Source organism: Mya arenaria, chromosome 9 (genome assembly GCF_026914265.1).
Source record: "Mya arenaria isolate MELC-2E11 chromosome 9, ASM2691426v1".
Taxonomy (NCBI): Eukaryota; Metazoa; Mollusca; class Bivalvia; order Myida; family Myidae; genus Mya; species Mya arenaria.
In genome coordinates, this window is record NC_069130.1 from 63,241,539 (window position 1) to 63,254,553 (window position 13,015).

General features: G+C 36.9%; 1 protein-coding gene across 1 annotated transcript in view; it reads left to right on the top strand.

The window, feature by feature from the left end:
- Positions 1-12,441, top strand: part of LOC128203094 (protein Wnt-4-like) — a 48,888-nt gene extending 36,447 nt beyond the window's left edge. The window contains exons 3-4 of the mRNA XM_052904365.1: positions 6,659-6,936; positions 11,125-12,441. Coding sequence (XP_052760325.1) covers positions 6,659-6,936; positions 11,125-11,592 — 746 coding nt within the window. The 3' untranslated portion in view covers positions 11,593-12,441. The remainder of the gene's footprint in view (positions 1-6,658; positions 6,937-11,124) is intronic.
- Positions 12,442-13,015: the final 574 nt, after the last annotated feature.

Below are 13,015 nucleotides of genomic sequence, written 5' to 3' on the forward strand. Positions count from 1 at the left end.
GCCCGTTAATCAATGACAGATACCGCACCAATTAAATAAATGAAACAGCTACAAGTCCTAACATACTTCACTGTCAGTTACAACTTACCAAAGAAGGGAATAAGGTTTTCTTATAAAACACCATTTTCATAAATAAAATATATTTATTTAACCAATTTTAAGATGTTATTCGTTGGAAAATTATTTTTCATTTACCAGATTTAATTACTAGTATTAAGTTTATGCAATCTAGAAGATACACAGTACTATGTAATATAATAGTATATAAAATCGTCGCAATTATATAATTTTTTCATATAAAAGCCATGATAACCGAGTTATTTCCACAATGTTCTGCCAATCTTAAGTACTCCCTTGAACCTTTGCGGATAGACTTAACTTCTTCAATTTCTAAACGTTTTCACTGCATTTAGCTGCTTTCAATTTGATAAATCTACATCTGATAGTGCACATGTCAATTGACATGGTTTACTGAATATTTGGATACTTAACCCCTGCTCCTAGGATTCCCAAAATGGGACATTAAAAGCAGATTTAGAATGACAAATTTAAACTTGATTGTTCCATATAATCTGATAGCGAAATTGAAATAAGAAAGGTTAAACGATAGCGTTACCTCCCTAATGTTTCCAAATAATGAAAGCTTAATACCGGAAAATGAAGAAAAGACAGTTTCAATCAAATATAGCGGAAATAGCCATTTTAAATCGCATTAAAGACTAGTTGTTATTCATGAAATGGTCCATGAACACAGCACATATGAGGGACTAGTCATCAGACACGTATTTCTCACACACAAGAACCGAAAATATGAGGGACTAGCCTTCAGACACGCATTCCTTACACACACGTACAGAACAAATGAGGGACGAACACGTAGAACACATATGAGGGACTTGTCATCAGACACGTATTTCTCACACACATGTAGAACACACATGAGAGACTTGTCATCAGACACGTATTCCTCACACACGCGTAGAACACATATGAGGGACTTGTCATCAGACACGTATTCCTCACACATATGTAGAACACACATGAGGGACTTGTCATCAGACACATATTCCTCACACACATGTAGAACACATATGAGGGACTTGTCATCAAACACGTATTCCTCACACACACGTACAGCACATATCAGGGACTTGTCATCAAACACGTATTCCTCACACACATGTGGAACACACATGAGGGACTTGTCATCAAACACGTATTCCTTACACACATGTAGAACACATATGAGGGACTTGTCATCAAACACGTATTCCTTACACACATGAAGAACACATATGAGCGACTTGTCATCAGACACGTATTCCTCACACACATGTAGAACACACATGAGCTACTTGTCATCAAACACGTATTCCTTACACACATGTAGAACACATATGAGGGACTTATCATCAAACACGTATTCCTTACACACATGAAGAAAACATATGAGCGACTTGTCATTAGACACGTATTCCTCACATACATGTAGAACACACATGAGGGACTTGTCATCAGACACGTATTCCTCACACTCACGTAGAACACATATGAGGGACTTGTCATCAGACACGTATTCCTCACACACACGTAGAGCACATATGAGGGACTTGTCATCAGACACGTATTCCTCACACACGCGTAGAACACATATGAGGGACTTGTCATCAGCAAGTATTCCTCACACACACGTACAGCACATATGAGGGACTTGGACTTGTCATCAGACACGTTTTCCTCACACACATGTAGAACACACATGAGGGACTTGTTATCAAACACGTATTCCTTACACACATGTAGAACACATAGGAGGGACTTGTCATCAAACACGTATTCCTTACACACATGAAGAACACAGATGAGGACTTGTCATCAAACACGTATTCCTCGCACATATGTAGAACACATATGAGGGACTTGTCATCAGCAAGTATTCCTCACACACACGTACAGCACATATGAGGGACTTGGACTTGTCATTAGACACGTATTCCTCACACACATGTAGAACACACATGAGGGACTTGTTATCAAACACGTATTCCTTACACACATGTAGAACACATAGGAGGGACTTGTCATCAAACACGTATTCCTTACACACATGAAGAACACAGATGAGGGACTTGTCATCAAACACGTATTCCTCGCACATATGTAGAACACATATGAGGGACTTGTCATCAGCAAGTATTCCTCACACACACGTACAGCACATATGAGGGACTTGGACTTGTCATTAGACACGTATTCCTCACACACATGTAGAACACACATGAGGGACTTGTTATCAAACACGTATTCCTTACACACATGTAGAACACATAGGAGGGACTTGTCATCAAACACGTATTCCTTACACACATGAAGAACACATATGAGGGACTTGTCATCAAACACGTATTCCTCACACACATGTAGAACACATATGAGGGACTAGTCATCAAACACGTATTCCTTACACACATGTAGAACACATATGAGGAACTTGTCATCAGACACGTATTCCTCACACACGCGTAGAACACATATGAGGGACTTGTCATCAGACACGTATTCCTCACACACATGTAGAACACACATGAGGGACTTGTCATCAGATACGTATTCCTCACACACACGTAGAACACATATGAGGTAGAACACATATGAGGGACTTGTCATCAGACACGTATTCCTCACACACATGTAGAACACATATGAGTGACTAGTTATCAGGCACGTATTCCTCACACACATGTAGAACACATATGAGGGACTTGTCATCAGACACATATTCCTCACACACACAAGTACAGCACATATGAGGGACTAGTCATCAGACACGTATTCCTCACACACACAAGTACAGCACATATGAGGGACTAGTCATCAGACACGTATTCCTTACACACACGTACAGCACAAATAAGGGACTAGTCATCAGACACGTATTCCTCACACACACGAGTACAGCACATATGAGGGACTTGTCATCAGACACGTATTCCTTACACACACGAGTACAGCACAAATGAGGGACTAGTCATCAGACACGTATTCCTTACACACACGAGTACAGCACATATGAGGGACTAGTCATCAGACACGTATTCTTTACACACACGTACAGCACAAATGAGGGACTAGTCATCAGACACGTATTCCTCACACACACGAGTACAGCTCATATGAGGGACTTGTCATCAGACACGTATTCCTTACACACACGAGTACAGCACAAATGAGGGACTAGTCATCAGACACGTATTCCTTACACACACGAGTACAGCACATATGAGGGACTTGCCATCAGACACGTATTCCTTACACACACGAGTACAGCACAAATGAGGGACTAGTCATCAGACACGTATTCCTTACACACACGTACAGAACAAATGAGGAACGAACACGTAAGCACATATGAGGGACTAGTCATCAGACACGTATTCCTTACACACACGAGTACAGCACATATGAGGGACTAGTCATCAGACACATATTCCTTACACACACGAGTACAGCACATATGAGGGACTAGTCATCAGACACGTATTCCTTACACACACGAGTACAGCACATATGAGGAACTAGTCATCAGACACGTATTCCTAACACACACGAGTACAGCACAAATGAGGGACTAGTCATCAGACACGTATTCCTTACACACACAAGTACAGTATAAATGAGGGACGAACACGTAAGCACATATGAGGGACTAGTCATCAGACACGTATTCCTTACACACACGTACAGAACAAATGAGGGACGAACACGTGAGCATATATGAGGGACTAGTCATCAGACACGTATTCCTTTCACACACGTACAGCACAAATGAGGGACTAGTCATCAGACACGTATTCCTCACACACACGAGTACAGCACAAATGAGGGACTAGTCATCAGACACGTATTCCTTACACACACGTACAGAACAAATGAGGGACGAACACGTAAGCACATATGAGGGACTAGTCATCAGACTCGCATTCCTTACACACACGTACAGCACAAATGAGGGACTAGTCATCAGACACGTATTCCTCACACACACGATAACAGCACATATGAGGGACTAGTCATCAGACACGTATTCCTCACAAACATGTACAGCACACATGAGGTACTAGTCATTTGCACAGAAAACAATTTTACATATGGTCTTGTGAACTACATGAATGGGCAATAATACATTACAAAATGCAACATCGTCGTTATTCAATATTATCAAGATGCGTTCATACAGCATGTCACGAACACGTGCGACATCTTAAATGGAACCGGAAATCATACCATGTACTATTACAAGCATATGATATGCAATCGGTTGTGTCATGCACATAATATACAATCGGTAATCGCAGAATGCACAATCTCATGCATATGATGTATATACACGATGGGTAAACATGCAATGGACACTATATTGCAATCCGTTATACAATCGGTAAACATGCAATGGACACTATATTGCAATCCGTTATACAATCGGTAAACATGCAATGGACATTATATTGCAATCCGTTATACAATCGGTAAACATGCAATGGACACTATATTGCAATCCGTTATACAATCGGTAAACATGCAATGGACACTATATTGCAATCCGTTATACAATCGGTAAACATGCAATGGACACTATATTGCAATCCGTTATACAATCGGTAAACATGCAATGGACACTATATTGCAATCCGTTATACAATCGGTAAACATGCAATGGACACTATATTGCAATCCGTTATACAATCGGTAAACATGCAATGGACATTATATTGCAATCCGTTATACAATCGGTAAACATGCAATGGACACTATATTGCAATCCGTTATACAATCGGTAAACATGCAATGGACATTATATTGCAATCCGTTATACAATCGGTAAACATGCAATGGACATTATATTGCAATCCGTTATACAATCGGTAAACATGCAATGGACACTATATTGCAATCCGTTATACAATCGGTAAACATGCAATGGACAATATTTTGCAATTAATTATATAATCGGTAAAGATGCAATGCACACTCTCGTGCATATTTTTTATATAAAAACAATCGGTAAATATACAATGATATATATAGGCAATTATACAATGTACATTCATATATAACGTATTTAGTACTGGATAATGGACAGTTTTAGGATCATATATCAACAAATCAACCCTTAACTCGGCAGATGGCTGATATTTTTGTACGAAAACAGGGGAGAATTTGGTGAAGTAATCTAGCGGTATCGCTCAGTCAAATGTTTTAACTAATGGTTGTTATTTAAGTAACACAGAGAACACTGAGCCATAACGGCCCATTGACAAAATCTGTAGACAGACAAAATGAAGAAAATAAATTCGATTGAAACCCAATTCATCATTCTATTTGCGAAAACATGCATCACACTGACAATATTGTTACACCCAAGTTCACTTGTTTATACAAACATGTCTTAAGATTACATAAATAGGGGGCTAGAAACTACTGATTACCGGTAATAGGTGGCGTTTAAAAGGTCAAGTACGGTAGCACAAACTTGTCAGCATGGAATTCATGACAAGACGGGAATCGAGGACCTTGTTTGTACATATAGACATCAAAACATGCAGGCATCTGCATCTTTGTGTAAACACACGGAACATGGATCACGATGTCAGATTTTCATCTGTTTAATAGGTGCATGCATGACGTGTATGCTAACTATTGATACTGTACCCACTACCCTAGTATAATTGTTATTTACACGAGCGCGAAACTCGAGTTGTATGATTTTAATCAAGTGAATGGAGCCACTGTTTTTATTGGTATCAAATTGACAAGGAAAGCGTTCAATAACTAGCGTGAGTTTACGCGAATATCGTTGTTATTTATCTGTACGCTTCTTATTGCACGATAATCTAGAGCTCTGCCTCTTGATCTTCGATGAGATATGACATTTAAGAGGTCGTATAACACGTAATTTAACGATGACATAAGACAAAACATAGATAAACATTGATGACGGTTTCAGAAAATTTATTTAAGTAAAAATGAATTGTCTGCTAATAGTATGGAAACGTACAACAAATTATGCCGTTCCATTGCATTATTTCATAGTTTTTTTTTTGGCATACATTTAAAGACCACATAGCGCTTCCATAGTTGTTATATTTGAAGCAAGCGCACGAAGATTTTATAACTTTCTACGAAAACAAAGAACAAAGAAACCAATATGGCACACATTGATTATAAGTGTTCAATGAGAACGATATCTTCATGAAAACAAAAACAACAAAAACATCGCATAATTTAAAAATAACAACGTCAAAATACATTGTCAAAGATAAATATCTAAACAATTGAACTAGTTTGATGATTATGACTCCCAAAGACTGATGTGTGGATGTATGAAAAGCCTTTCTTTCACTTACTTGCCATAACTATTGGAACCATAAATGAAGAAAAAACCCTTCGACATTGTTCCATCATAACAAATGTGTCGCATGAATATTTTTTTAGACACCTGATTGGATTGTTTTAATTACTGTCTAATCCTATAATAGGATATCAGGCGGATTAAAAGGTTCTCGTCGTATATTTTTTTTCGTGACACTTGCCCAAGGTCTTAAGCAAGGATAGCATACCCCTCAAGTACATGCTTAATAGTATTTTGGAACTGTTTCAGGAACACGCGAGGTAGCGTTTGTCCACGCTATATCGGCCGCAGGTGTAGCTCACGCAGTCACACGGGCATGTAGCAAAGGTGATCTCCAGACTTGTGGCTGTGACCGGACAGTTAGCGGCCGTAGTTCAGACGGGTTTGAATGGTCGGGTTGCTCAGACAACATTGGCTTTGGGACAGCATTTTCACAGAAGTTTGTAGACGCCAGGGAGAGGAGGCGGAAAAACAAAAACATTAAACGTGTGCTGATGAATTTACATAACAATGAAGCGGGTAGAAAGGTGGGTGTTTTGATGTATGCTCTGATAATTATTCCGACAAAAGTAACTTGTGCAAGTACATGCTTTTGGCCTCCAACGGAAAATTGTATGAGACAGATGCAGGAATCATGAGAAATGTGTCTAAAGAGGATCCATTCGCTTGGTCTTTTCAATAGCAATGAAAAGCGGCATGCCATTTGGGTAACTATGTTTCAATTACTGTGGCTAGTCACTCGGTGTAATAGAACATGCGACCCCCTATGCTCAGGTAAAACAGAATACAAAAGTACCACTTTGCAGTGGTTCGCACTAAACTTAAGAGCTATCCAGCAAATTGAATTGTTGTGCAACCGATGCAGAGCACCCCTTTGTTACCACTTTATGTATTTGAGATCAGGCGACACCACAATGACTGAAATTGGGCATTTTACGGCAATTTAACGACATACGCTAAGACAGTGAATAATTGAATGTCGGATAAAAACGACAACTATAACCGGAATTAAACCATTTCATCTTCGGCAGATGAATGGAATTAATACTTCTCCGTGGTTAAATGCCTCTTTCTCGACTTAGCAGACAGAAATAAATACTTATGAAATCGCAATAAAACGGTTTTCCATTCACTCTGAATGCATTTCTATAGCTGGACCCGGGTCACTACAGGACTTTACGACAATAGAACAATACGCACATAAATGTAACAGTATTCGCATAAGACGTGCTGCGGATGATTTTATGGTTGTATTGTTCGTTAAGTATTGTGGAACCGATGCAAATTGGCCATAACAAAAGACATAAAAATGCCACTACTTATAAGCATCCCGCTTCACACTGGATTTAAATAACTTAGCCCAAGATGTTAAATGCCAATAACAGGGGCGGGTCAAGGATTTAACGTTAGATAGGGCGAGAGTTGGAGGCGAAGCCCCTCCCCCAAAACCGAAATTTATTTGGTTTAAAATGGTTGGGGCTGTTGGGGGTACTCGCTCAAGAAAATATTAACAATTTCTAGTCCGAAATAGTACATCTTAGTCGTATATTGTTACTTTTTTTCCGCCTAGATATTGAAATAAACAGTTAACTTGGACGATCTTTGGGGAAGGGGCGGGTACGCCTTCTCCTCCTGCATCCGCTAGTGAATAAGTCGTGGAAAGTTGCATGATCGACAAGGGTACCGAATGGCATTTGAGTATAACAACCATTTTCCCCGGGCGTGGCTGGACCGAAAGTCAAAGTCCCCGGTATTCCCCGGACATGGGGGGGGGGGGGCGTGGTTACAATTGACTGATGCATTACTATGATTCTTGCTGAAACAAAATTGTTGCTTGACGAACTATTTTTAAAGTATTATTTCATATAGCCTCAAGTATGGTATCTTGACAGAAACGATTAAATTGGTGATTTCTAAAGGGTGAATAACCAATTCCAAATAGTACAAAAACTATCGCAAAAATAGATAACACCAGGATACTGTTTGACTGTTACGTTAATTATAATATTTAAAATTTATATATATTTTTTCAATGTATTAATGTATTAAACGTTGATGGAATCAATGTTAATGGTCCGATAAGAAAACATAAATCTTTCTCGGATGCTTTAACTTTCATATGAAATTATTTAGAAAGGTTAGTTTGAATAGTATACTAAATTAAGAGGGAGCCCGTTTAACAGTTAATACAATTTTCACAGTGGGTATCATATAATATTGAATGACCTTGTTAAATACGTTAACCAGTTTGATTTTGGGCCACATTCAACACTTAATGAGTGTCAAAATGTTGATCATTTACCTTTGAAAACGTTATTAGATGTTAAACTTTAAATCGTGAGAACTGTGTAACCATAGTTTCCCTATATAACTCTATAGGCACTTTCGCTACACTGGATTTCCCCAAAGTTGGCAATGGATGCACTCTTACTCCCAAATAAGATTGACCACAATTTACACAATTGTTCCATTATACCAAAAAGGATGAAGAAATGTCGAAAAAATGGTTCTAATGAAGGATACCGAGTTAAATTTGAAAGGAATGTGCAGAAAACACGATATATCCCCCATGTGAAACGATAGTAGATCACAGTAAATCTTTTAGCACTCACCAATCATTTAATATTTTTGCGTTTTCAGCTATTAAATACACGGTTACGATCTTGTTATCAATAGTTAATATTTTCCATAACTGCATTATTTAGCAAGCAGTAAAAGGTTAATAACTTATATTTGTTATACATGTGTATGTATTGACTTTGAATAAGTCAATTTAAGAAGGCGTTTTTATTACAATCCTCCAGGCCATCTTCACGTGTCTATATCAATCTATTACATTCCTGTGCGGAAACAACTCATAAGAGTTTCAAGTTCTGGGGAATGCTCTTGTAGTTCTTTACAAAGTGGCATGAACGAATGAAACTCCATCGCCAGACGGGTCTTGATTTGATTAAAGTATGATCGTAAATGTGAATTAATTCTGTTGCGAATTACAAAATAGTAATTATCGTATGGCTTACGGAAAGTTGTAAACCTTTCGTTTTATTGGATTCTGCTCGGTAAAAATTCCTCGTCGAAAATGAAAGACGCGTGTCAGACGTTTTTTTAAAAACTATTTTGCCAATTTTAGGCAGTAGATTTTTGTTTGTTTTATCAACTTCGGTACAAACACGTTAAATGTTGCTCTTGAGTCTCTGTATGGGATAAGTATTACAGTTAGTATTAGCATTGCAAAAAAACTTATATATTTCTCTCTTTTTATGTTTATTTTTTTTATTTCTGAAAGACCCGCTTTTGAAAACGATTTGTGGTTTAAAAATTGGAACCATTGCACATAAATATTATTATATCTGTTTTACAAAAGATGCCTACAATCTGGCCTGAATTCCTCGAAAGCACTTAAGCGTAATAAGCCAAAATTCTACCTTAATCATAATTTTACTAAATAAAAAAAATATATATCGTGATTATCATAAAGATTATTTCCTATTTAGTCGAAACACTTTAAAGAATTTGTGTATTAAACAAATTATACCCAAACAAAACAATGCGCTTAGCTACATTCATTTATAAGGGACTTTAGGTGTTCCAGAAATACAGGCCTGTTCTTAGCACAAATAATTAAGATTCTTCCGAACCAAAATCAGAATTAATGTCTTTCGGTGTCAGTCGCAAAGTAAACAAGGCTGAAATACATCAAATAGAGGAACAAAATTCTTCCGAAAATATAGGTTTGACAAAAGTTGAAACAATCAGTGTTCATAGTTGTTAAAGGTTCTGCGCGTGCAAAGCTTAAATACTTAATTCGTATCTATATGACACTAAGAATAATCTAAATAATGAACCATTTAAAAAGCAATTTGTCTGCTGTATAGCGCAGCAACTGAAAATTGTACAAATAAGCGAAACTATGGCTTTAAAATAGAAATGTCAGATGACACTGGATCCCAAGATAATATAGTAGAGTTTAAAAGAATGTCTTGGGCTGGGTTGAGGAAACGGTTATCAATAACAAAATATTCAAGTCGTATATATGAATTCCATTCATGAGTTTACGTATTATTAAAAAATGTATAAATATTTACTGTTCTACTTGAGCATTAAGCAATTAAACTTATAACCCAGACTTTTCTATGATATTTTTATTAAGAAAATGGTCGTATAACATTTTAATTTTACTTTTCCATCATTTGAAATTTATTTTAAATAGATGCAAGGAAAATAGATGCAGGGAAATGAGTGCAATGAAAATAGGTGCAAGGAAAATGGGTACAAGGGAAATATATGCAATGAAAATAGGTGCAAGGAAAATGGGTACAAGGGAAATATATGCAATGAAAATAGGTGCAAGGAAAATGGGTACAAGGGAAATATATGCAGGGGAAATAGGTGCAGGGGAAAATAGGTGCAGGGAAAATAGGTGCAAGAAAAATAGAAGCTGGGATAATAGGTGCATGGGAAATGGGTGTAAGGAAAATAGGTGCGGGGAAAAGAGGTGCAGGGAAAATAGATGTACTACCTCAACATTTAACACCATCACACGTCAAAACCCCCTAAATGAAATCTCCAGTTTATATTGTTTGAATGAAAACATTTATTAGTGCTCATCCCTGTCCTTGAGTAAACTATAGATTAAAAAACTACTTATTTTCAAACTAAAAACCTAAACAATAAAAAGATGACTTTGTACTTGACATTTGTGTTCTCTTTTTCAGGGGGTGGAAGAAAGCATGCAAGTGGTCTGCAAATGTCACGGTGTTTCCGGATCATGCGAACTTAAAACATGTTGGCGGTCTATGGCGACGTTTCGCGAAATCGGTGCCATATTGAAGGAACGTTTTGATGGCGCAACGGAAGTTAATCTAGAAAACAGAAAGAACAGGGCGGTATTAGTTCCTGTAAACAATCAATTCAAACCTCCCACAAGTTCTGATATTGTGTATCTAATTGCTTCCCCTGATTTTTGTGAGTCTGACCCCAAAACGGGGTCACTTGGCACAAGTGGGCGTGTTTGCAATAAAACTTCTAAAGCAATTGATGGTTGTGACTTGTTGTGTTGTGGCAGAGGGTATGAAACTAGAACGATAACCATTGTAGAGCGGTGTCAGTGTAAATTTCATTGGTGTTGTTATGTTATTTGCGAAAAATGCTCGAAAACAATTGATGAACATGTCTGCAAATGAACATTTAAGGAAATGAAGAAACAGTGACAATAAATAAAAGTGGCCAAATTACTGATTCGTGGAGAAGTAGAGTAAAGAAATCCTGTGCTGGTGTTAGTCTCAATATTACAATGTGTGATGGTGATATTTGGAAATGTGTGCAAAACATGATGCAGATACACTTGAAGGAGTACACAGCGGCCTGACGAAAGGGTTTTACAAAGGTGTTGATCTACGCGCTTTTTTGTGAACACTTCGTATTTGGGGATTTCCTGAACGATTTATTAATGGAGGGAATCGTTACCATGGATACATATAGGCAATTGTGAAAGTATCGCATAGACTATATAATATCATTCCTATGAAGCTATATATGTTTATTTCGTTATGTTTTGCCTTTGAGATCGATATTTTATAGGATGTTATATAACATATCTGCTGAAATAATTGTAAAATGAATGTATATTAGTGATTTTTAATTAGTTTTTTTTCATAATTGTGTTAGTTATTTATCTTAATAGTTTCTCGATTACTACGCAAAGTATGTTTATATTTATCGAGATTTCATTTCAGTATTTCAAAATCAAAATGCTTCAACTCAATCAATTAAAAGGGATATCCAGCACGCATGCATATACACACTTTGAAGGATACACATGACTTTAAAAGTTTTAGGAAATATAACATGTTGGTAATGTGTATTTTACTTTAAAAACACACGTATGCTAAATCTAACATCATTATGTAGTTTGATATTCTATTTCATGAAAGCTAATAACACTGTTAAATTTAGATTCAATTCAGATGTAAACAATGATTTCATTAATATTTTCATGTCCTGTTATGGTATAAATAAATTAATAAAATTTGTACTTTGTTCGACAATACAGTATTCGATGTCGACAAAATGTATATGTAGAATCATTACTATATTTAAATTACGAACTACTGTTTCTTCATTGATCATAACGTAGCTATAATGATTGCTGGCCTTCATAATATTTGGTGTCGTTACATAATGCTAGTAACACACACGTTCGCGTGCCGTAGGTAAACTCTTACAAAATCATTGTTGTTGCAATTTATTGTGAATTGTAGAACTCATGAATTTCTTTTAGATTTTAATAATGATAATTGACCGCAAACATTTACAAGTTTTTCGGTTTATTACTTCTAGAACAACGATAGTTATATTCTATTCATAAATAGCTAATTATCTACAATGAATATTTATTAGTTTTTAGTTTTATATTTCGAGGTGAAATTAATATTTTCTGAATTCTGATTGGTTGTTACATCCCGCAACAGATTGGCGGAAAAAGCATTTGGTTTCATTTGATGAATGTGTGTGTAGCGGATCCGTGGTCTAGTGGTAACACACTTGACTGTCAATCCAGGGGTCGCGGGCTCGATTTCCCGCCGCATCATTAAAATAATACTAATC